At 45.0% G+C, this 26,894-nt stretch overlaps 1 protein-coding gene across 3 annotated transcripts in view; it reads right to left on the bottom strand.

The window, feature by feature from the left end:
• The window catches only part of LOC138300760 (polycystin-2-like protein 1), a 2,286,574-nt gene that overhangs the window by 232,075 nt on the left and 2,027,605 nt on the right, over positions 1-26,894 (bottom strand). For 2 of the 3 annotated variants that reach the window (XM_069240515.1, XM_069240517.1), the window contains one exon: positions 25,833-25,977. In XM_069240515.1, the coding sequence (XP_069096616.1) occupies positions 25,833-25,977 (145 nt within the window). The remainder of the gene's footprint in view (positions 1-25,832; positions 25,978-26,894) is intronic. The other variant, XM_069240516.1, reaches the window with a different exon arrangement.

The raw sequence follows: 26,894 nt of genomic DNA, 5'->3' as shown, positions 1-26,894 counted from the left end.
CATCACACATCAAAATGATATATTACAAAACTACCTGTGTTTGGGGGGGGGGGGGAGGGGGCACCTATGTTTTTGGTCCTGGGTGCGGCCTTCATCTAGGGAAACCTACCAAACCCAGACATTTTTGAAAACTAGTCACCCCAAGGAGTCCAGCGAGGTGTGGCTTGCGAGGATCCCCCAACATTTTCTTACCCAGACTCCTCTGCAAACCTCAAAATTTGTTTAAAAAAGCATCTTTTCCTGACTTTTCTTTGTAGGATAACTGCTCCAGCACACAATTCCTACTCCCCAGTGTTCCCCTCTGTCTCCAAAGTAAAATTACACCTCACTTGTGTGGGTCCCCAAAGCAGAGTCAGCCTAAAGATGTATAAAAGAAAATGATGTGCTTATCAACTCGCTGTGCTATCCCCTCAATCGCTACAGGTGTTTGGCCTTTTTTTGTTGCAGGCACCTGGCCCACCCACACAAGTGAGGTATCTTTTTTATCAGGAGACTTGGTGGAATTAAATTTGTGGCTCCTCCCAGATTCCAGAACTTTCTGTCACCGAAATGTGAGGAAAAGGTTTTTTTTTAGCCAAATTTTGAGGTTTGCAAAGGATTCTGGGTAACAGAACCTAGTGAAAGCCCCACAAGTCATCCCATGTTGGATTCCCCTAGGTCTCTAGTTTTCAAAAATGCAGAGGTCTGGTAGGTTTCCCTAGGTGCCGGCTGAGCTAGAGGCCAAAAAACACAGGTAGGCACTTTGCAAAAAACACCTGTTTTCTTTGGAAAAATGTGATGTGTACATGTTGTGTTTTGGGGCATTTCCTGTCACGAGCACTAGGCCTACCCACACAAGTGAGGTATCATTTTTATCGGGAGATTTGGTGGAACGCTGGGTCGAAGGCCATTTGTGGCTCCCCTCAAATACCAGAACTTTTTTTCACTGAAATGTGAGGTTTGCAAAGGATTCTGGGTTCCAGAACCTGGGAGGATCCCCACAAGTCACCCCATCTTGGATTCCCCTAGGTCTCTAGTTTTCAAAAATGCACAGGTTTGGTAGGAGGTTTCCCTAGGTGTCGGCTGAGCTAGAGGCCAAAATCCACAGATAGGCACTGTGCAAAAAACACCTCTGTTTTCTGTGGAAAAATGTGATTAGTCCCCGTTGTGTTTTGGGGCATTTCCTGTTGTGGGCACTAGGCCTACCAACACAAGTGAGATATCATTTTTATCGGGAGACTTGGGGGAACGCTGGATGGAAGGAAATCCGTGTCTCCTCTCAGATTCCAGAACTTTCTGTCACCCAAATGTGAGGAAAAAGTGTTGCTTAACCATAGTTTGAGGTTTGCAAAGGATTCTGGGTAACAGAACCTGGTGAGAGCCCCACAAGTCACCCCATCTTGGATTCCCCTAGGTCTCTATTTTCAAAAATGTACAGGCTTGGTAGGTTTCCCAAGGTGCCGGCTGAGCTAGAGGCGAAAATCCACAGGTAGGCACTTTGCAAAAAACACCTCTGTTTTCTTTGGGAAAATGTGATGTGTCCACGTTGTGTTTTGGGGCATTTCATGTCGCAGGCGCTAGGCCTACCCACACAAGTGAGGTACCATTTTTATCGGGACACTTGGGGGAACATAGGATAGCAAAACAAGTGTTATTGCCCCTTGTCTTTCTCTGCATTTTTTCCTTCCAAATTTAAGACAGTATGTAAAAAAAGATATCTATTTGAGAAATGTCCTGTAATTCACATGCTAGTATGGGCACACCGGAATTCAAAGATGTGCAAATAACCACTGCTCCTCAACACCTTATCTTGTGCCCATTTTGGAAATACTAAATGTTTTGTGATGCCTATTTTTCACTCTTTATATTTGTGATGCCTATTTTTCACTCTTTATATTTGAGCAAATGAATTGCTGTATACCCGGTACAGAATGAAAACCCACTGCAAGGTGCAGCTCATTTATTGGCTCTGGGTACCTAGGGTTCTTGATGAACCTACAGGCCCTATATATCTCCACAAACAGAAGAGTCCAGCAGACATAACAGTATATTGCTTTGAAAAATCTGACATCGCAGGAAAACGTTACAGAGTAAAACGTAGAGAAAAATGGCTGTTTTTTTCACCTCAATTTCTATATTTTTTTATTTCAGTTGTTATTTTCTGTAGGAGACCTTTGTATGGTCTACACAAATTACCCATTGCTGAATTCAGAATTTTGTCTACTTTTCAGAAATATTTAGGTTTCTGGGATCCAGCATTGGTTTCACACCCATTTCTGTCACTGATTGGAAAGAGGCAGAAAGTACAACAAATCGTGAAAATGGGGTATGTCCCAGTAAAAATTGTGTTGAAAAATGGGGGTTTCTGATTCAAGTCTGCCTGTTCCTGAAAGCTGGGAAGCTGGCGATTTTAGCACCACAAACCCTTTGTTGTTGCCATTTTCAGGGAAAAAAACCACAAGCCTTCTTCTGCACCCCTTTTTCCCATTTTTTTTTTTTTTAAACAAAATGTTCGCTGTATTTTGGCTAATTTCTTGGCCTCCCTCAGGGGAACACACTAAGTCTGGGTACCTCTAGAATCCCTAGGATGTTGGAAAAAATGGAGGCATGGGTAGCTTATGTGGACAAAAAGTTATGAGGGCCTAAGCGCGCCCTGCTCCAAATAGCTAAAAGAAAGGCCTGGCACCTGAGGGGGAAAAGGCTGGCAGCGAAGGGGTTAATCATGCAGCGGCTGTAGCCTGGGCCCTGGACTTCTAAATACCAGTCTACCCACCCACGAAAAGTGGGGGGCCCTAAGAAAGTAAACCACCGGAACCAACACTCGTGTATGAGGCCAGCAGGCAATTAATGAAGGTGTGTCTCACTCTGACGCCATCAGATTCTTCTAAATAACCCTGTGCCTTTTACAATAATATTTTGTATTTCTTTGGTAAGTATTGTCCGATATTAGTGGTTCTGCATATCAAATTGCCCCTTTCTGTGTAGCATGATTAACTTTCTATAGCCGTCCCTCCAAGCCTGCTGGGGTCTTTCTCCACACGTCGGACTTGTCCGTCATCTTTTGTAAATTGCGAGATGGACATTCATCAGCGGGAAATAGTCTCCATTTATGTGTGCTGCAAGAACGACGCCATCACGTGCACGATTGTTTCCATAGTGACCAGAGTGAATGGTGTTTTGAGATGGTGCAGAACAAACTTGTCATTTGGATGTAGCAGCTCGTGAGGCGAGTGCGCGTGTACACCCTGTGCTCTTGGTCACAAGAGGCTAAAGGCTGCGGTTACTGACATTCCCTGAGACAGAAGAAAGAACGCGGAAACCACTGCACCTTCTAACAAGGATTTAACCCGGTGAACTGCATGTCACCCTCAACACCCACAATGCTCGCGCGCACTAACAGTAATCCTAAAGCAGTGTTATGATCGCATTTGTATTTTAACCCCTTAGCTGCTGGGCCTTTTCCCCCCCAGTGCTGAGCCCTTTTTTGGCTATTTGGGGTAGTTCGCGCTTAGGGCTTCATAACTTTTTGTCCACATAAGCTAACCACGCCAAATTTGCGTCCTTTTTTTCCAACATCCTAGGGATTCTAATGGTACCCAGAGTTGGTGGTTTCCCCTGGAGGAGACCAAGAAAATAGCCAAAATGCAGTGAAAATTTTGTTTTTTCCAAATAAATGGGAAAAAAGGGCTGCCGAAGAAGGCTTGTGGTTTTTTCCCTGAAAATGCCATCAACAAAGGGTTTCTGGTGCTGAAATCACTATCTTCCCACCTTTCAGGAACGGGCAGACTTGAATCAGAAAACCAAATTTTTCAACACAAATTTGGCATTTTACTGGGACATACCCCATTTCTACTATATTTGGTGCTTTCAGCCTCCTTCTAGTTAGTGACAGGAATGGGTGTGAAACCAATGCTGGATCCCGGAGTGCTAAACATTTCTGAAAACTAGACAAAATTCTGAATTCAGCAAGGGGTCATTTGTGTAGATCCTACAAGGTTTTCCTACAGAAAATAACAGCTGAAATAAAAAAATATTGAAATTGAGCTGAAAACAACAGCCATTTTTCTTTATGTTTTACTCTGTAACTTTTTCCTGCGATGTCAGATTTCTGAAAGCAATATACCGTTTTGTCTGCTGGACTCTTCTGGTTGCGGGGATATAAAGGGCTTGTAGGTTCATCAAGAACCCTAGGTACCCAGAGCCAATAAATGAGCTGCACCCTGCAGTTGGTTTTCATTCTATACTGGGTATACAGCAATTCATTTGCTGAAATATGAAGAGTGAAAAAGAGGTATCAAGAAAACCTTTGCATTTCCAAAATGGGATCAAGATAAGGTTTTGAGGAGCAGTGGTTATTTGCACATCGCTGAATTCCGAGGTGCCCATACTAGCATGTGAATTGCAGGGCATTTCTCAAATAGACGTCTTTTTTACACACTCTCTTATATTTGGAAGGAAAAAATGTAGAGAAAGATAAGGGGCAATAACACTTGTTTTGCTATTCTATGTTCCCCCAAGTCTCCCGATAAAAATGATACCTCACTTGTGTGGGTAGGCCTAGTGCCCGCGACAGGAAATGCCCCAAAACACAACATGGACACATCCTATTTTTTTTATAGAAAACACAGCTGTTTTTTCCAAAGTGCCTACCTGTAGATTTTGGCCTCTAGCTCAGCCGGCACATAGGGAAACCTACCAAACCTGTGCATTTCTGAAAACTAGAGACCTAGGGGAATCCAAGGAGGGGTGACTTGCGGGGCTCAGTCCAGGTTCTGTTACCCAGAATCCTTTGCAAACCTCAAAAAGTGGCTAAAAAAACAAGTTTTCCTAACATTTCGGTGACAGAAAGTTCTGGAATCTGAGAGGATCCTCAAATTTCCTTCCACCCAGCGTTCCCCCAAGTCTCCGGATAAAAATGATACCTCACTTGTGTGGGTAGGCCTAGCGCCTGCGACAGGAAACGCCCCAAAGCGCAATGTGGACACATCCAAATTTTTGGAAGAAAACAGAGGTGTTTTTTGAGAAGTGCCTACCTGTAGATTTTGGAGTCTAGCTCAGCCGGCACCTAGGGAAACCTACCAAACCTGTGCATTTCTGAAAACTAGAGACCTAGGGGAATCCAAGGAGGGGTGACTTGCGGGACTCGGACCAGGTTCTGTTACCCAGAATCCTTTGCAAACCTCAAAAAGTGGCTAAAAAACAAGTTTTCCTCACATTTCGGTGACAGAAAGTTCTGGAATCTGAGAGGAGCCACAAATTTCCTTCCACCCGGTGTTCCCCCAAGTCTCCCGATAAAAATGATACCTCATTTGTGTGGGTAGGCCTAGCGCCCACGACAGGAAATGCCCCAAAACAGAACGTGGACACATCACATTTTTTCATAGAAAACAGTGCCTACCTGTGGATTTTGGCCTCTAGCGCAGCCGGCACCTGGGGAAACCTAGCAAACCAGCACATTTTTGAAAACTAGAAACCCAGGGGAATCCAAGATGAGGTGACTTGTGGGGCTCGGACCAGGTTCTGTTACCCAGAATCCTTTGCAAACCTCAAAATGTGGCTAAAATAACACGTTTTCCTCACATTTCGGTGACAGAAAGTTCTGGAATCTGAGAGGAGCCACAAATTTCCTTCCACCCAGCGTTCCCCCAAGTCTCCCGATAAATATGATACCTCACTTGTGTGGTTAGGCCTGGTGCCTGCGACAGGAATAGATCACACAACGGTCAATGTTGGTCCTTACGTGAGGCAGCTGTTGACCCTGGGGTGATCCATTCCTGACACAGGCACTAGGTGTAGGCACTCAAGTGGGGTAGTGTTTTTATCAGGACAGGTGAGGAGTCACTGGGTGGTAGGAATGTTGTGGATCCCAGCATATTCCTGTAGTTTGTGTGACAGAAATGCGAGAAAAATAGAGTTTTTTTTCAACATTTCAGCTTTGCAGGGTATTCTGGGTAAGAAAACTTTGGGGAATCCACACAAGTCACACCTCTGTGGACTCCCCCGAATGTCTAGTTTCCAGAAATGTTTGGGTTTAGTGTGTTTCTCTATATGGCCGCCGAATCCAGGACCAAAAACACAGGTGCCTGCCTTACAAAACCAGTTTGTTTTGCCATAGACAATTTTGATGTCTCCACAATATGATTTGGGTGGTGGAATTTGGGGCTGAACTAAATTGGTGAGCTCCCAGGAGAGCACCCTCTCTCTGCTTGCCGCCGCATTCACCTGCTCTCTGGGTTGGCCTAACCCACTATTACCCAGTTGCACGAACAGCTTGCGAAGGGACAGCAGGACTGTCCTCATCACCTCCCTCATAATGTACTGGAAGAGGAGTTTTCGAATGGGACTCCTATGACTGAAAAATCACTCCCAGAGTCTGCGCAATTATCCTATCCCTCAGATGCTGTCTCAGTATCTGATGTCTCAGTCTCTGATCCTATGTCAGAGCGGTCCTCTATAACCCGAGTGCAGGCAGCAGTCATCCATCAAGATGCCATCTCTGCTATTGGCTAAACTGTTGCTCTAAAACACTAGCCTACGTAGACAGTCACAAAATCGATGGTGTGTGTGAGATACGTGCAACAGTAGAGGCCACCTTACCTGCGCTTCTTCCCTCAATCAGCACGTACTTTCAAGACACTCAAAAAACACCTTGTCACATACCATTCGTCACAGTCTTTAGCACCTCCTGCACCCAGTCCAACAATCATTATTGGTGCTCCCACTCCCTCCTCCTCGGATTCCCTCATTACCACCCAGCAAAAGTGCCCTTCATCTCTCCATAGACTTTACTAATGTACTCAGCTATTTACATAAAATACAGATGTGCTCTTTGCAGTAGGCATATAAACCTTCTGCGCTTCTTTATGGCACTAAAACTGCCACTAGACAAGTCGGACCCTTTTCCCCCCAGGGAAACCACACACATATTGACAAAAGTGATATATATATGACAGCCAACCACCTGAAACTCAACTCAAGCAAAACCGAAATAATCCTCTTTGGCCCACACAAAAACACCTGGGACCCCCCCATGGTGTCCCACCACGCTAGGCCCTGCACCCACCCCCGCCAACCACGCACGCAACCTCAGCATCATCCTAGACTCCTCCCTCTCGATGACCCAACAAATCAACGCTCTTACCTCCTCATGCTTCAACAAACTCCGTATACTGAAAAACATTCAAATGGATCCCCACAGAGACCAGAAAAACTGTCACTCACGCACTCATCAGCAGCAGGCTTGATTACGGAAACGCCCTCTACGCCGGCACCACTCTAAAACTCAAGCGCAAACTACACGCATCCAGAACTCAGCAGCACGACTCATCCTCGACCTCCGCCGACACGAACACATTTCTCCACACCTCAAATCCCTCCACTGGCTCCCCATTGACAAAAGGATCACCTTCAAGATCCTCATCCTCGCACACAAATCACTCCACAACACAGGCCCTGCCTACCTCAACGAGAGTCACCTTCCACACCCCCACACGAAACGTCCGCTCAGCTGACCTCTCTCTCGCCTCTGTCCCCCGCATCAAACACACCACCACCGGGGGCAGATCCTTCTCCTACCTTGCACCCAAAACCTGGAACGCACTCACAACCCACCTTCGCAAGACCCAAAACCTACTTCTTTTCAGGAAGGGCCTCAAAACCTGGCTTTTTGAACAGTGAACCTCCCAGCCCCTTTCCCTCCCCCCACCCCCCACCCCCCCCCAGCACCTTGAGACCCTCACAGGTGAGTAGCACGCTTTATAAATCTCTTTGATACAGATCTACCTCTATATATATATATATATATATATCTACATAGATATATCTATAGATATATCCATGTACCTAGATATATCTATCTACATAGATATATATAGATATATACATATATTTTTTTTTAGTTGTTGTATGGTTTCCTTGGGGGCCAAAATGGCCCCCAGGGAAACCCTACAACATCTGAAAAAAAAATTGCCCCCACAGGGGTCACCCTGCCCACGGGCGACCCCCTGTCATTTCATTTTTTTTTTTTGGGCCGCCCCCCAAAAGTGAAATCCCTGGTATCTAGTGGGGTTTCCTGGCCCCCGATCGCAGCTGTGCTGCGATCGGGGGCCAGGAAACCGTTTCAGAAGGCCTCGTAAGAAAGGGGAGACTCTCCCCTTTCTGACGAGGCCTTCTGAAACTGTTTCTGGCCCCCTGCGATCGGGGGCCAGAAACAGTTTCAGAAGGCCTCGTAAGAAAGGGGAGAGTCTCCCCTTTCTTACGAGGCCTTTTCAAAGTGTTTCCTGCCCCCCCCCCGATCGCAGCTGTGCTGCGATCGGGGGGCCAGGAAACCTGAAAGTGTTTCCTGGCCCCCGATCGCAGCACAGCTGCGACCGGGGGCCAGGAAACACTTTCAGGAAGGCCTCGTAAGAAAGGGGAGTGTCTCCCCTTTCTTACGAGGCCTTCCCGAACGTGTAAAAGGCCGTTTTCCCCCATTAAAGCAGGAAGCGGCCGCAAGGCTGCTTCCTGCTTTGATGGGGAAAACACCTTTGCAACGTCAGCGCGCCGTCACAAAGGGGCGGGTGGGGGGCGGGGTGAGACACGGTAGCTTCCGTGTCTCCCCAGGGAAGAAAAAAAATAGAAAATAAATCCTCGGGTGCGACGCAGCCGAGGATTTATTAATGCCCTTCCTGGTGTCGCCCACTGGTCGTGACCCGCACCAGGGACGGTTAAGAAGATACAATTTTAGGATTGCACTTCATGATGACTCAATCCTGTTATCAATGACAGATCTCAGCGGCATGTACATTAACCACCTGTATTACCTTTAGGTTCAGTTGCAGGAGAAGAGGGGTCAAGGGAGGTCCTGTGTTGCACCCTGGTTTTCAGGTGTGAAGACAACTTTGACATTCCATGTTATAGCTTGCGCCGGCTCAGTGCATTGCTGTTTTTTTAAGATGTTTCACGCTCATGTATTTTTGTATTGTCATGTATTGTCACTGCTTTTACAATATGTAAATACTTCAGAACATTCAAGTTTATCAGTTCCATGTGAACGCGGGACATGCAGTCCAGGAATTTTACTTTGATTTTAGGAATAGTCCCGATTTTATAATAAAAACAGGACCACAAATCCCAGCATGTAGCAGAAAAACACTGGAATAGATGCGCTACATAAGCAAGGGATTGAGTAACTTAAGAGCTCTGATTATTTCAGCTCTCACCCTCTTGCAAGATTTCACATCCTCCCTTATCCCCTTTCCCCAAATCTTTGAGTTAACAACCAAGTGTTCTTTCTGTCCTATGCCTGTCAGCACAAGTGCAATACTCGACCTCCCGACTTTTTTTTTAATATTGAGCCTTTTTATTTTACAAAGTGAATATGATGATATGATAAAAAGTCTTTGAATGGGACAATGAAAATTCACGGCTCGGGGTGCTGAGGATGACCTTGAACACGGTGAGATTTTTACTGAGAAGTTTCATTCCGTGGTTCCAGACCGTCGTTATTAGTTTAAAGTTGCTTTGCTGCATTGTGAAATGTTGACCTACATGTACACGCCTCTCCTCCGTGTTCTCTTCCTGCTTCCCACCCACCAGGCACTCCCTCCCATCCACAATTACCTGGGGTGGGGCGAGAATTTCCTGCCATCTGCAACTGATCAGACCCACATCACTCTTGCATGTAAATAGAGCACTGTTAGAGGATGCTGAGCCCAGAGACAGCCACATAATATTTCCACACTGACCCTGCATGGTGTCTGGATTTACTCTGTTACTCTTTTTATTTTATTTACCAGGCTTTTATAGATATTCATGAGCTTAGTAAACAAACACCGTTGTCTTCAGAGTATTCTGGCCAATACTTAAAAGACTGGTAGGGCTGGAGAAGAGCCGGCCAGAGACCCAAGATAATGTGCTGCATGTCTAAACACTTATAAGGTCCAAAATGTGAGACCTATTGGCTATGCCAATGCTTGTTATTCTTGTTGGAAATTGTAAAGCCAATGATTGAAGAGCAACATCTTGCTCAGCTGGAAGGTCAACCTCCTGTTCTGCTCCTACTTCAGGAAGAACTCATGCTGGCTGTGGCTCCTGTTGTCTACTCTCTTGCAACGATTGTGTACTTTGCAACTGAGACAAATACAGCAAACGTAAAGCACATTCACTACAAAATGGCCACTGGCCACATGGCCACCAAGGGGAAAGATGTGAACAACAAAGAACACATGCAGACCTATGGCAAAAGCAAAGAACACTCACTACAAAATACTCAACTCCCACATGGCCATCCAGGGCAAAGCCATGGACAACAAAAAAATATGTGCAGGCCTATGGCAAACGCAAAACACATTGACTACAAAATGAAAACTGGTCAAATGGCCACCAAAGGCTACTGCATGGACAACAAAAAACACATGCAGGCCTGTGGCAAAAAGCACACTGACTACACAAAACAAAATGGCCAGTCTGACACATGGAATGGAAAAAAAAGACAAAATGGTGCCTATGGTAAACAAACAGATACAATGGCCACAAAAAAATGGCCGCTTGGCCAGCATAGAAAGGAGTCATGGTAAATAAAGAAGAAAACATTACTATTAATTCAGCAATACCAAAAACAATACTTAGTTCAACTTGAAAGATTCACCATCCACAATCATTCAAAGGCATAAAAAATTACCCCACCAAAATACTTTAACACTTTGCAGAAAAATGTAAAATACAGAAGACCACATTTTTCATTTGATCCGAGGCCATCTCTACATCAATGGATGTTTAAAAAAACATACCATAGAAATAGTTGTTTAATACATACCCAATGCCTAGTAACGGCTGGCAGGCTGTGGCCCATGGGCAGACTGGGCCTCCCCATAAAATGAGCAAAATAATAAAGCAAAATTCACAAACAACACACAAGAAAATGGAGAAAAAACACTTTAGCAATGTTAAAATCAGGCACCCAGCAACCCCAAACAGGTGCAGTACAAAATGTTCCTGCATTGCTATTTCAGGGCAATTACAATCAGATTTTAAAAAAGGACAAAAAAACAAAAAGGTAACAAAATGCTAGTGCATGCCCTCCATCAAAAAAACAAACTTATCCAAAAGTTTTTTAACTTACTTGATTTCTTAAAAATAATCCTTAAAAATCCAGTGGTATATTCAGCAGGGATGGCAGACAAAGAAAAGAGTGAGCCTTTCCCCTAAAAATCTAAAATGAAAAGTGACCAAGGGATGGACAAAGCACTAGGAGGAGCCTTCTGGACAGGAAGAGGAAGTTGGCACTTCCTGTTGAAAAAAAGTCAAATAAAATAATATGAGTTTCACTCTAAAAAGCTACCTGAACTGTCCATTCAGATAGAATAGTTACCCGAAAAATCACATTTTGAGTTGATTTTGCTGCTTCTCAAGTAGAAAATCTACACGAGAAGCAGCCCTTTGAATGCAATGCCCCACATTAGAAAGTGGCACAGGATGGCTTGCAGGTAATTGGCAATCACCCTAGGGGATGACAAATCCCAATGGCACTCACCAGTTCCCTTGCTGGAGACTTGCATTGTTCCCATTGTCATCACGTTGCTCGAACAGAAGCAAAATTCTGCTATTCAGCGATTGGCAGAATTTGGCCGGAACTCCAGGCTACAAGAGTAACGCTGAGTGACCTAATTCTGCAAGCGGAATGAAATTTTCCATTCACCCTTACTCACGTCCTGTTCGGAAGTGCAACGGGAAATTGTGAGGAAATGAAGTGTATTATATAGTGTGGTTGCGTGACCTCACAGTGTAATACATTGACCAACCCCTTCAGGACCCTTAGGTTTCATTTGTCAAACCTTCAGGTTAATCTTTGGTACTTGTGTCTGACAAGGCTTACACAGAAGAACAAGTATATTGCATTTAAACAGCACCAAAACAAGAAGAAATCGACAAGGCACCAACAAAATTCAATACTCAGAGACTGCTGGGCAGCTTCAAGGGAGTAAGTTATTGTCTGTAGATATTTTTGTTGTTTAACCTTTTTATTTTCCAGCAATGTTATAATGCATCAACATGACAGTTGACACACATCCAAAACACAAGAGGATTTATCGAGGTGTAATTTAACCAGACAGTGTCCGATGCTGTGTCTGGTGTATTGCTTTGTGCTGAAAGTTGCCACTAGATGCCTCATCACAAGACAAGCTCTGTTTTGAGCTGACACATGGCTGCATGCGAACAAAGGGGCACCTGAATTTTCTATGTCATGAGGGACAAATGGACAAAACATGCCCCTTTTAATGATTGGGTCAGGTAGGATGCTCCATCACAGAACTGAGTAGGTCATGTAAGACCTGTTACTGGTGACATGGCTAACTGCACACTTATGATGCAGTTGATGTATCAGACTTGGCACTGGTAAGGTGGTGCTATGACACAATTATAATGAGCGTCTGCTCCAAAAGGGCTGGAAATGTGCACAGTGGCATCATTCCTAATCTGGAACATGTTTGAAACCTGTTTGTACAGCAAATTTGTATTCAGTTCATGTAGACAGTAGCAGGTTGGCATGACACCTTAGTCCTTCACAAATGTGCATGTAAGGCAGTGTGTGTAAAATTGTTTGCCAAATAGTATTAATTGAAACAGACAGGAATGTGTCCACATTGGGGAGAAAATTGCACGTCCCCCAAACATCATTTTGGTGTCCTTTATGTCCAGATGAGAAATCAATGATGGTGAGAAATGTGATACTTAAAGGGACATTTGCAGAGGATGGGTTATACCACATAGATGTTGTGGTATCCCATCTTGAGAAGACAATTTCAAGCCTAACACATTGCTCTTTTGGATATGTGAATTTATTGTAGTTCTGTACTGCAGTTGGTTAGAAATGTCTCATGGCCTATGTGTTTACTCATGCTGTCAAAGCCCTTTGTCATGGAGGGGACTACAAGTGGATAACAGACAAAGGTAAACATAATATAGGAGATAGAATGGGGAATTTCTAGACTTTGAGTAAATGTTGTGTGGTCAAAGTTCATATCCAACTGTATTCGCACAAATACCCTCACAGAGGTGTATCTGTCTTTTCAGCAAGGGCAAGGCGAAGGTGACAGTGTCCACATTGGCAGGGAGGAAGCTGGTCACTGGGGCTTTGGTGTGGACATCACAGACACAGAGGGAGCCAGTGGCACAGAGGCCATGAGTGACTCTACAACTTCTTCGGGAGGCCTTCAATGAAGACCAGTCCCTGGTGGTGGCAGACCCTGAAAACATAGATGGCATACAACGATGCAGATGTAAAAGTCGTCACACTTGTGTCGTCGTCCAGCACCTATGTTTCTATCTCCACCCTCCCTCTTGCTCCCCTGTCGACCAAAGCCACTTCCTAAAAAGGGTGGCATCACCTTTGCTGCAAGCACCTCTCCCCCTGCCCCTGTGTCCCAGGCTGCGCTCAACCAGGAGGCTGTCTATCTTTTAAGGATGATAGTTATAGGCCAGACTGCATTACTGAATACCATCCAGGGGCTGACTGGACAGAATACCCAGATGCTCGCTTACCTGGATGGCCTTCACAGTGCCCTGTCTGGCCTACAGTAGTCATTCCAGGGTTTGGCTTCCTCTTTGAGTGCACCCTCCTACCCACCTCAACCTCATTCCCAGACTCCCACCCCTTCCCAATCCCAAATCCCTCCACTCAGCCCTATCTCTGGTACACTCAAACATTTGGACAAACTCACTACAACAACCACAAGCATCCCATCCTCACACCAACATGGCAAAAACACAGACACACACATGCAGGCACTACACAGCCCACCCCCACAACCACCACAAGCATACCCACAGTCAGCAAACCCACCACAACACACACACCACCAGGACTCCTGCAGACACCCCACCCACCACGACACATACATCCACACTCCCCACCAGCACACCCACAGTCAGCACACCCACCACTACACCAACACCCACACACACCAGCAGCATACCCACAGACACCACAGCAATACACACCCCTCCGCAACAGACACATCCACTCACACACACTGAACACAAATGCCCACAGTCATCTTCCCAACAGACATCCAGTAAGAAACACAAATTAAAACATACAGTACATACACCAGACCCTCAGGCACCCACACCTTCAGCAGACACATGCACAACAGACACAGCCCTCCCTCTACCTCCCAACCCAAACACCCTGCCAACTCAACCTTTTCACCAATGGATGGTCTACATTTTCCCTGACTCCTTCCACATCCTAAACCACCCATCCCAAATGTCTTTTTACCCCTTCCACATCCTAATTTACCCCTTCCACATCTCAAACCACCCCTTACACATCCCAGCCCTCCCAAGCATAAATCTACCCTTCCTGAACATCATTCCATCCCTTCCAAAGCCCAACCCACCCCTCCCAAATCCCATCCAGCACCTTGAAAATCCTAGCCCAACCCACCCCTCCCAAACCCACCCCTACCAAAATCAAACACACCCCTCCCAAACCCAAGGACGCCCAGCTCTCTTCCCCATAGATGCCCCTTCCAGAGGAGGTTTATTTTTGCAGTGACATTAGAAGGGAACTTGTGGACATGCACTCACACTGTGGACTACAGGCCTAGTGCATTTTTTCTTATGTAAAGTTTATTTTGTTTGTCTATGAGAGAATTATCTCATTTTTATAAAACATTTTTATTTTGAGAATATCTTTGTTTTGGCCTTATTTAATGAATGTTGCTAATTGTTTGCTGATAGTGTTATTACTGCTAATGTGTGTGCCACGCATGTACTCTAATTTGTGACAGTGACCAACACAGTTTGTGGATTTTAGTAATTTTTAAATTGCATACATTAGTGTTGTACATTTGTGATGGACATGTTAATTTGGTGCAAGCATTCATGTTGTTAGTGGATACCTACACCAAAATTAAATGTATTTCTGGTATTGTGACTGGAGGATATATGTGTTTATTTTGACATTTCGGGGTCATTACGACCCCGGCGGTCGGCGATAATGTGGTGGTAAGTACCGTCAACAGGCTGGCAGTACTTAACACCATATTATGACATTGGCGGGCTGGCTGAAGCCAACCCGCCAATGTACCACTCCGACCGCCACTGCGGTAACAGCCACCGGGCTGGAGATATCTATCTCCAGCCCGGCGGCAGCCATTGTGCCGCCTGCAAAATTATGACCCTGCCTACCGCCATGGTTTTCGTGGCGTTTGTAACGCCACGAAAAGCATGGCAGTAGGCTATATCAGTGACAGGGAATTCCTACACTGTCACTGATATGGGTCTCCCCCCACCTCTCCAAAACCCCCTACATCCACACCCCCCCTTCACACACACGCATACACACACTCATTCATGCATACGTCCAATCACAGACACATTCGCACACACTTACAAACATACATGCATTCACATTTCACAACATACACGCACTCACACGTCCGTACATGCACACACGCATTCAACACTCAACACACACCCGCATTCACACACACACATACACACAACACCCCTAACCCCCTCCCCTGACTTACCTGGATCCTGGGGGTCCTCCAGGCAGGAGACGGAATGGGGCGCTGCTACCGCCAGCAAAGCCTGCCAGCAGAACACAGCCAGGCTGTATTATTTGTCATAATACGTCTGGCGGCGGTCTACTGGCGTGGCGCTGCTGGTGGTTGCAGGGCCACCTTACCGCCATCCGCCAGTATGGCCACAGCTGGCTTTCCGCCATTCTTGTGGCGGAAATCCAGCAGTGGTCATATCATTGCAGACGGCTGGTAGTCGCGGTGACGGTCTTTTGGCCGCCGTCACCGCGGCTGTAAGCGTTTTTTACCGCTGTTCTTAAAATGAGAGCATATGTGTCAATGAGATGCACATTTGCACTACCCAGGACACCTGCCACTTTACAGTTAAGTGACATCTAATGTTTGTGATATATTGCTCACACCAAGGGGAAATGTGACCCTCATACATCTCCGCTGTGTTTGCAGTTTAGAGATAAGATTGGTAGTAAATTATGTGTACGCCCACTTGTAGCATGTTCTAGTGGAATTGCTACATTATCAATGGATTGTTTAATTCCTATTGGGTATACTGTTTCAGTTAATGCTTTCGATTTTATTGGGGAATTATTGCACATACCTGTGCGGAAACATTCCTCTTTGTGACTGGTGTGACTTTTTGTGTAGGTTTCCATTGCCATGAAGGCAGTTTGTACCAGATTGGTGGTTGCTACTTGTATCTCGAGGTCTGTTCTGATTCATATTCTACGTACAACATTACACACATAAGCACTGCACAACATTATGGTGGCGATGGGATTGATTTTAATCTTGGCCAAGGAGCAGCAGCAACTGCAAGACTGGTATGACTGGGTTTATGGCAGCAGGAAATGTGGAAAGCATTAAAGAGGTGGTTTTTCATCCTTTTATCCTTCCCTATCCGCCAACTCAGGAGGGCAGGATTAGCTGCCACAATTGCGTCGACAGGAATGTACATCATGATTGGCTTGGCAGGGAAAAGGGCTGGTGTCCCACCACTAGCTCTTTAGCCTATGGCGCTGACGACGCAGGTGGAGTTTTTTGGTTGATACAGAAGACCGTCGGCGGTGTTTTGTTTATGCTCGCACTAACATCTAAATAGGGTGGGTGGACCATCATGGCAGCAGACAGGTTTTCAGATGGAAAAGTGACAGCAGGACTGTTACCGCCAAGATCTAAATTAGGCCCAAAGTACTCCCTGCTGTATATTATAGGGATGTTGCAAGTCACCAAGAAGTTCCATAACCAGATAGAGATACTCAGCCGAATGCCTTTATAAGCTCTTTCATATGAAAAAGATAGCATGTTTCCAAACATGAATACAAATAAAAACTCTAGGGCAAAATCAAGTTAGTTTTTGCAAGCAGATATTAGAAACAGTTCAATACAAGTCAGCTTTGTTTTTCTTTTTTTTCTTTTTAAAGCTGCAGCCGTTCAGAATGTGGTGAAACATGCAGAAAGATCCTAGCTTGTCTCTACCTAAGAAGAGCAATAAACCAATATATTCTCTCTGCTTGTCATTGTAAGCTATTAAAATAGAAAAGCAATGCTCTGTTTTTGTTGCTTTAAACAGCTCCATGAGCGACTGCCTTTCATCTCAGTTGCTGGCTCTGGCAGCAGGCAATGTGATGTCAAAATTCCATGGAGTCCATTAACCTTGGGCCTCATTCCTCAATATGGTTATGGAACACCTGGGTGTAGGAAAGAACCCTCTTTCTTGGCATGGTTACCACCATTTTCTGACTGATGTCAGTGTGCTTGACTGCCACTTCATGGGAAACATTTGGCCCCATTGTCAGCACATTTGACATCTTCTTTCCCTAATTCTGATCAATCTGTGGCCTATCCTTCTCATGTGTCTAATCCAAACTGCATTTATTTGTGTAATGTCCCTCCTCTTACATCTTATATCAGGGAAGACACTTCCTCTCTTATTAACAAGGTGTCATATTGGATTCGCCACACCAGGGGCTGTGCCTCTATTATCCATTCCGATATTGTTTTTGCCTCCTGTGTGCGTGGCTGTCCCAGTGGGTGGGACACTATCAAAATCAACTTTGTTAATCCTGAGCTAGTCACGGGGCTTTTGCAGATGGAAGCCCGCAACATGTTAAGAACGGATTTGGATATACATTTTAGAGAATGTCTGCCTATTACGGGATATAAGATCCTGCCCGTTCATCCTCTTAGGGTTAAGAAAACTCCTTGTAATGTTCCAGTTTCTGCTGCCCTTCCTGGTCTGCTGTCTTTCCCTGTTGATGGGGCTGCTTTGGTCTGCAACCCTAAAGGCTTTGATACCCGAGACCCCGTTTTTTAGGGGACACATCTGACGTGGATTGACTATGCCCTCCTGATTCCTGCAAATTTAGCGCTCCACACTTGTCACCCCAAAGACCTTTAGCCAGCTTGGGCGGTCCCACTCTAAGTGCTTCATCCTGTATTTCTAAAGTAATTTTTAATCCAGTTCTGGATGCTGATTCTGGCACGCCCACTTGTAGCATTCTGCCTGCTTCAGGGAATTTATTGCCCTGGGACGTGGCAGGCATCAAGAGTAAACTGTTTGACTCTGAGTGGGGGGCTTATGTCGAATCTTATTCCATCTGCATGTTTCAGGAAACCTGGGCAACGGATTGTGTGTATAGACAAGGTTACTGTTCGTTTACTAAAAAGGCAATTCAATCTCCTAGGGGAAGGGCGACAGGGGGCCTATGTACTTGGGTCAAGATGTCTGAGATGGGCAGGGTAAAGGAAATTGCTGTTGACTCCTGTGACATTTTAGCCATAGCAATATGACCAAACTCTGGTACTCCTGTGTTATGCATTAATATCTATAACAGACCAGGCCCTTCTAACCAACAGTCTGAAACTATCCATCTGCTGCATAATCTTCTATCTGATCTCCATCCTAAATACCGTGTCATCATCGCAGGCGACCTTAATGTCCAAATTGAACTTGACTCAGCCGTTGTTGAGTCCACTCAGGCTGAAGATGACATGTGGAATGTTCCCCCGCTTCCAATCCAATCTATGCCACTCATTTCCTCCCCCAGGGCGTCACAGATAATAGACCTCACACTTACATTTGGCCTTCGTTTTGGAAATGGTCGATTTCCAAACGACAAACCTGCTAGGCCCACCTTTTTTAGAGGATGCTACAGCAGTTTTCTGGATTACATTATTTTAGATCTACGAGTTTGGCATCTTATAATTAATGTAGAGGTGGGTCTTCCCCGTACTAGTGACCATGCCCCTCTACAAATTGCATATAATGCAGCTCTAGTTTCAGAGCACGATCTGCCTAGTGCTTCGGTTGATCCTAACGATCTGTTGGAATTGTCCACTAACAGGCGTGTGGTAAAGTGGCCCTCGTTTTTTAAATCTATTCTGCTTAACAATAAGCTTTGCGCTATGGTGTCCTGTCACCAGCTCTTTGATGACGTCACTGCATTATCTTCCTCAGAAATTATGTCTTCCCATGTAGCTTTTTTTGCGGAACTCAAGGAGCTTTTCACCAAACCTTCTAAAACCCAATTGAAATCCTTTGCACCTAAGTGCAAATGGTTCGACAAAAAGTGCCGGGTGGCTAAGAATCTTCTGTCCAAAGCTTTGAAGTCAAAGAACCGGGATGCCATTATACATGCAAGAAGAAACTATGGGCCTGATTCTAACTTCGGTGGGCGGCGGAGGCCGCCCGCCGAAGTTCCCCCACCAAAATACCGCTCCGCGGTCTAAAGACCGCTGAGGGTATTTTGGGATTTTCCCTGGGCTGGCGGGCGGCCGCCAAAAGGCCGCCCGCCAGCCCAGGGCAAATCAACCTTCCCACGAGGACGCCGGCTCAGAATTGAGCCGGCGTAGTGGGAAGGTGCGACGGGTGCAGTGGCACCCGTCGCGTATTTCAGTGTCTGCATAGCAGACACTGAAATACTTTGTGGGGCCCTTTTACGGGGCCCCTGCAGTGCCTATGCCATGGGCATGGGCACTGCAGGGGCCCCCAGGGGCCCTGCGGCACCGCCTACCGCCATCCTGTTCCTGGCGGGAGACCCGCCAGGAACAGGATGGCGGTAGGGGGTGTCAGAATCCCCATGGCTGCGGAGCGCGCTCCGCAGCCATTGAGGATTCTGTAGGGCAGCGGAAAACCGGCGGGAGACCGCCGGTTTTCCTTGTCTGACCGCGGCCGAACCGCCGCAGTCAGAATGCCCTGCGGGGCACCGCCGGTCTGTCGGCGGTGCTCCCGCTGACCCTGGCCCCGGCGGTCTGAGACCGCTGGGGTCAGAATGACCACCTATGTGTCTACTCTTAAGTTATCGAAACTCAAATATGAGGAAAATGTATGGGAGTGTCTGGCAGAGGTGGCTAGTGCTCGCGATGCCAAACTCTTTTGGACCTTGGTTTCGCGTTTCCCATTTTGGGGAATTGTACGGCTCTCGGTTGGATTCTGATGATATTTCTACAGATTTTGCACTGCACAAGCCTGATGTGCCGCCCTTTACTTTAAAAGAAACAGAGATGGCAATTTGTGCCCAAAGATCTGGTAGGGCCCCCGGCCCAGATGGTATTTCCTCTGATCTGTACAAATCAGATTTACCTGTATGGACCCTGTACATCAATAGGGTATCGAATACTGCCATGGCAACTCGATCCTATCCGGTCTCGTGGAAGCTGGCAATTATTGTCCCCATTCACAAAAAAGGAGACAAGAGCTCCCCAGGGAACTACAGACCTATTACTCTATTAGATAACTTGCAGAAAATCTTTTTGTTCCAGTTGTTATCTAGATTAAAACACTGGATAACGAAAAACCAGGTCTTAAGTCATCTTCAGGCGGGATTTAGGGACAAGGTCAGTACCATTGATCAGATCTTCCGATTTACTACCATTAAGTGGAAGATCGTAGACGCAGATCAAGGCCACTTATTTGTGGCCTTTGTTGATTTGAAATCTGCGTTTGACCTTGTCCCGCGCGCCAAGCTCTGGGAGGTCCTCAGCACTACTGGTGTTCCGGGTTCTATGATTAATATTATCAAGGATCTTTATTCTGACAACTGTGCCAAAGTCCGCTGGGGTGTGACTGGTGATCTGACTCCAGCTTTTCCAACAGCACGTGGTGTGAGACAGGGGTGCGTCCTGTCGCCTACCCTGTTCCTCTTGTTTATTAATGCTTGCTTGCCATACTTTTCAGATTGCCAAAGTGATGCCCCTAGCATGGGTGGGCAGAAGCTCCCTTGTCTTTTGTTTGCGGACGATACTCTGCTACTTTCGCTTACTGCCATGGGCCTTTCTAGACTGCTCTCCAGATTTATGGAGTTTTGTATCGACCACGGGTTGTCAATCAATTCAGCAAAAACAAAATATATGGTCTTTGGGGACACCAGGCACAAAATGAAGAGGCCTGTATATTTAGAAGGAGTTCCCTTGGAAAGAGTGGGCACCTTTGATTATTTAGGCATTAAAGTGGAAGATTCACATCTCTGGCATGCTCATCGCTAAAAATCTCTATTGTGCCTGAAACAAAAGGCGGGCAGCATTGCTAGATTTGCCTCGAGATCTCCCAAATTTGCAATGTCCCCTGCCCTCGAAATATACAAATCTCAAGTGGGGGTTCCCTATACGGCGCTGAACTTTGGGGCCATTGCAACTTGGCGAATTTGGCAAGGGTAGAAAATCAGTTTCTAAAAATGCTGCTAAAGGTCCCCTCTAGCACACCATCTCTGCCCATTCGAATGGACCTAAACCTTTTCTCAATTTCGCAGATTGCTGCTTTAAGGCCTCTGCTGTTTTGGCTTCAGTTATGGACAACAGATGCTCTAATTCCTTTTCGTTGTGGGCTTCTCAATTTGGTGGGCCGTGATTCTTCTATCAAAATTAAATGGTGTGTTTTTGTTGAACGATCTTTCACCCAGCTCGGCTTAGGGTCCTATTGGCAGGATCCCATTTCCATTCCTAAAAATGCTGCACAGCTGTTAAAGGATGCTTTTTGGCATAATGTCCAGATTGGCCAATTCGCCAGTTCTGTCCCGCTGTCTATGTCTGATAATTTTTTATCTGTAAAATGCCATTATGAATTTGAGCCTTTTATGGATGTAGCGTTATCTCCATTTGCTCGTGCCCTTTTTATTAGGTTCAGAATTGGGTCTCTCCCTTTGTGCTCCCTAACGCACAAATGGTCCAGTTCCATCAATAGATCTAAATTCTGCCCGATGGGTTGTAAAAGTGAAGAGTCTGTTTCACATGTTTTTTTTCATTGTCATCACAAACGAAGAGCTCTCTGGCTCATCCCGCTTTGTAAACAAATAGGGGTCAGATCTAGTTTCCATTCTGAGAGAATTTTAAAATGTGATTCATCCGTCCAGATAGTTTTATCAATGGCACAATTTCTCGAATCAATCTGGCGGTTTAGATCAGCAATTTTAAGGAACAAGACTGGGTAGCTAACGCATAGTCTTATTTATGTATATTCATTGAATTTGGATCCATGATTTTAGTCTTTACCTTGTAGGATATTGATAATGGTTCACTATATTATTGATTATTTATTGATCTATGGAACCTGTCTTTTGTTTTTAAGCTGAGAGAAATTCAAAATGTGATTTATCCGTTCAGATAGTTTTATCAGTGACAACATTTTTCGAATTATTCTGGCAGCTGAGATTAGCAATTTTAGGGAATAAGACTGGGTAACCAATTCCTAGATCTATTTATGTATATTTATCGAATTGAATGCGTGATTCTAGCCTCTACCTTGCAGGATATTGATACTGGTTTATTACATTATTGATTATTTATTGATTTAGGGAACTGTCTTTTGCTGAGTGGACTTTTTCATTATTAAGAGGTGTTCATCCTGCTGCTCATTTTGCTTGATTTTTAAATTTTTCTTATTCTTTCCTAATCTCTTTACTGTGTTTTTATCTCTAGTGTTCCCTTGCTTTAAAAAAAAAAATTATTGATGTGTACAGTACTTTTATGGTATGTTTTTACTTACTGAAATAAAGTTAAATGAAATGACTGATGTCAGTGTGCTTGACTGTGTCTACTGGGATCCTGCTAATCAGGACACCAGTAGATATGCTCTCTCCCTTCAAAATGGTTGTTGGATACTGTTAACACAGTATTTCATCCACAATTGGCATACTGGTGCCCCCTTATAATTCCCCAGTATAAATGTACCTAGGTACCCAGGGCATTGGGGTTCCGGGGATACCTATGGGCTGCAGCGTATATTTTGCCACCCATAAGGAGCCCATGCAAAGGCTTCTGCAGGACTGCCATTGCAGTCTGCGTGAAAAGGTGCAATCACCCTTTCACTGCACCAGTAACTTATAAGTCACCCCTATAGCAGGCCCCCAAGCCCTGGGGGCAGGGTGCAAAGTACCTGTGCACTAGCAGAGGTGCCCCCACGACCTCCAGGACCATTTTCCCGGACTTCGTGAATGCGGGGACGCCATTTTATGTGTGTACTGGGCATAGGTCACTACCTATGTCCAGCTACTTAATGCTAACTCCAAACTTAAGCATGTTTGGTATCAAACATGTAGGAATCATACCCCCATGCTTTTGCAAGCGTTGGTTGTATGATCCCATGCACTCTGGGGGCTCCTCAGAGGGCCCCTAGTACTGCCATTACAGCCTTCTGAGATTTTCCAGGCAACTGCTGCCACCTCACAGACAGGTGTCTGCCCTCCTGTTGCTTGAAAAGCTCAAACACAGGAAGGCAGAACAAAGAATTTCCTTTGGGAGAGGGGTGTTACACTCTCTCCCCTTGGAAATAGGTGTTACAGGCTTGGGAGGGGTAGCCTCCCCAAGCCACTGGAAATGCTCTGAAGGGCACATTTGGTGCCCTCCTCGCATAAACCAGTCTATGCCGGTTCTATGCCACTCCCCTTTCCATCACATCAGATGGACCTCCAGAGGGTCCCTGGGTTTTGCCATCTTGGATTCAAGATTGGCAGGGAACTCGGGGAGCATCTGAGTGGTCAGTGACAGCAGGTGACATCAGCGCCCTCCCCTGATAAGGGCTTACCTGTTTAGGTGACCAAGTCCACTTTCAGGGCTTTTTAGGGTCTCTCTTTTGGGTGGTTCTTCAGATTCGGATTGTAAAACTCCAGCAGGAATCCGATGCATCCTCCACTTCAACTTCTCACCGAAGAAACTGCATCTGGACCCTCCAGGAACTCCATAAACTGCAAGAAAGAAACAAGAGACGCCTTCTGCAACATTGTATCTTCAGCACCTGCCAGCAACTGCAACTGTTTCCCAGTTGTGCATCCTCTGAGGACAGCCCGTCCTCAGTCTGCACCAGAGGAGCAAAGGAATCTCCCTTGGCATGAAGGAGTCACTCCCCTGCTTTAGCAGGCACCCACTGCAACGAGGATCCGCTGCATGGAACTCCTCTCTTGCTGAGTTGCGTGGATCCTGCATCATGGGTGGTAGACTGAAGTGATCCCGACGGTCCTGGCATCCTACTATACAACTTTGGTGGAGGTAAGAGCTTGCCTCCCCACGCAAGACAGTACCCCCATGCACCGCATGCTTAGCAGCTGCCAAGGCTTGTTGGCATCCTTCCATGAAGTTCTTCTTGCATCTTGCAGCTCTGGCCCACAGCACTCTATCCTGTGACTTACAGCTTCCTAAGTGGTTCACCGGCGGCGTAGGAGCCTTTGTCGTAGTGCTGCGTGGGCTTCTTTTGCACCTTCCTTGTCCCCATGCTGTGGGACTCCTGTGCTCCTTGCCTGGTCTTCTGTGGGCTTTCTGAGTTGCTGAGAGCCCCCTCTGACTCACCCACCTGGGTAGAGTCCACCTGGTCCTTCCTGGTCCCGGGCAGCGACATTTTCTGCTAACCGCGAGCTTTGCGTGTGCCAAGGCTTGTTGGTGGACACCAGCGACGCAAACCAGACTTCAATCCTCCATCCGGCGTGGGAGATCACTTGCACCAACCAAGAACCCGACTCTGTCTTCTTGGGTGCAATACTGACTGTTCTTCTTCACCGGTGGTTCTCCTTTTGCACCTTCACCAAGGATAGCAGGGGCTCCTGTTCTCCCTGGACTCTACTGTGCTTCTTGGTCTTGGGCCCCTTCTTCCACACATCCTCAATTCCTGGAATCCACTGCTGGTGTCTTGCAGTCTCTTCTAGTTATTGCATAATTCTTCTTTTCGTTTGTGTGTTCTGGGAAAGTTACTGTTTTTTACTCCTACGTTCCTGGGCACTGGTGTGGGTTCTAGTACTTATCTTTGGGGTTTTCTAGTATTCCCAGCTCCCCCCTATAACCCACACTTTCCTAGGTGGGAGACCGACATTCACATTCCACTTTCTTAGTATATGGTATGTGTTATCTTTAGGCCCATTTCTAACTATTGTGATTCTCAATAATAGTATTGTTTTCTAACTGTTTTTATGCATATTTCTGCATATTAGGGTATATAATTGGTGTATTACTTACCTCTTAAGAGAGTATAGTCTCTAAGGTATTTTTGGTATTTGTATCACCAAAATAAAGTACCTTTATTTTTTATAACACTGAGTATTTTCTTTCATGTGCGTGAGTACTGTGTGACTACACTGATATTGCATGAGCTTTGCATGTCTCCTGAGAAAAAACCTTGGCTGCTCTGCTGCAGCTACCTCTATAGCAGCCTAAAGCTGCTAGAACACTGCCTACATTTCACTAATAAGGGATAACTGGACCTGGTATAAGGTGTAAGTACCAGAGGTAGACACTATAAACCAAGCCAGCCTCATACACTGGGTCACCTGGATTATCCTTATAATGTACAGTATATAGTATAACTTATGTAGTAGTTGAGTTCTGATGTCTTTTCTTATAATCAGCAGTTGAGTGCGTCACTGGTTCCTGATTATAAGAAAATAAGAGACATGAATTTATATAGGAACTACAGATCCTGAGTGTTATAAAGAAACTAGAGACTGGCGTTTATACAGTGATTATAAAATCTCATGTATTTGAAAACTGTATTGACAGGGAGAAGAAAAAGCAAGGCATAAAGGTTTCCCTTTAGTGAATTAATTACTGAATTAGGCAAGTAAGTATTTAGGGAATGTTGGTTATTGCAAAATATTAAAGGTACTAAAAATGTCAAGAAAACTTTAAATTTTAAAACGTTGTTTGACGGATATCTACTTTTGACAAGATGATCCATCTAGAAGCGCCTTTAGGCTTTTCTGTTGTTGGACCAATCATCTTGAAGTCAGAAATACAGCAGTTTGTTCATTGTATCAGAAATGTGTAGTCTACAAATTGCTTGCCGTTCAATAATTTTCTCAATGGCAATAAGTTTTCATTTGAAATTTAAAACAAGAGTTAGACTCTTACTTTACTAACTTCAAACAGCTCACCCATCATTCCTTTCGGTTTTAGTTTGTTTTGATCCAAACCTTCAAGCTTCTTCATAATAAAATCCATTTTTGATGCAATGATGGTAAAAGAGTAGTCTAATTGTAGCACTCGATTCACAAGCCTGTAGAAAATTAAAACATTTATTTTTTTATTTCACAGCTGTATCATTTCGATCACAAAATGTTTACACAGCGACGACAGCGGAACATAGATCAATGGAGATGGGGTATTATACATACTATTGGTAACTTTTGTATGTGTTGCCCTGCCCAAGTGAATATGACTGGCAAAGACACATACCTAAATCAATTACATTATTCTAAGAACACATAGAAAAAAAATATATATTATATATATATATATATATATATATATATATATATATATATATATATATATATATATAGATATATATATATATATATATATATATATATACATAATCATCATTCATGCTTTAGAGCTGCAGTAGTATCCTGGGAATAGAAACAAACTGGTTTACAAAGCCAAGCAATGCACAAGCTACCTAGGAACTGAAAAAATGCTATGAGTGTGATACTTGATACACAACTAGAAGAGACATATATGTATATGTCTGGCTGTACCATATATTTTGTTAACCTGTGAGAACACAGGTAGTGTTTGCCACACAGTAGAATCAAAGGTTGAACTGATTATAAATGTACAGTCTTTTGAAATTATGAGGATGAACTAAACGTTTGTGATTGCACTGCAAGTGGATCGCTGAAACTTTTATTAATATCCTAAAAGGTCATTGTTGGAAATGGCCCTTTCTGCAGGGTTATCCCCAAACTTATTGCCATTCCCCTCCTAATCTTCCGACCGTCTTTTTGTTGGCTTTAGGAATCAGGGCACTTTACCACTGCCAATCAGTGCTAAAAGTGCTCTCGCCCCTAAAACTTAGTAAAATTGGTTTACATCTCTTGGGCTTATTTAATTTACCTTTAAGTCCCTTTAAAAGTGGTATACGATATACCTAGGGTCTGTAGATCTAATGCTACTAATGGGTCTGCAGCG

Source organism: Pleurodeles waltl, chromosome 6 (genome assembly GCF_031143425.1).
Source record: "Pleurodeles waltl isolate 20211129_DDA chromosome 6, aPleWal1.hap1.20221129, whole genome shotgun sequence".
NCBI classification, from domain to species: Eukaryota; Metazoa; Chordata; class Amphibia; order Caudata; family Salamandridae; genus Pleurodeles; species Pleurodeles waltl.
This window is presented reverse-complemented; position numbering and strand designations above follow the sequence as displayed.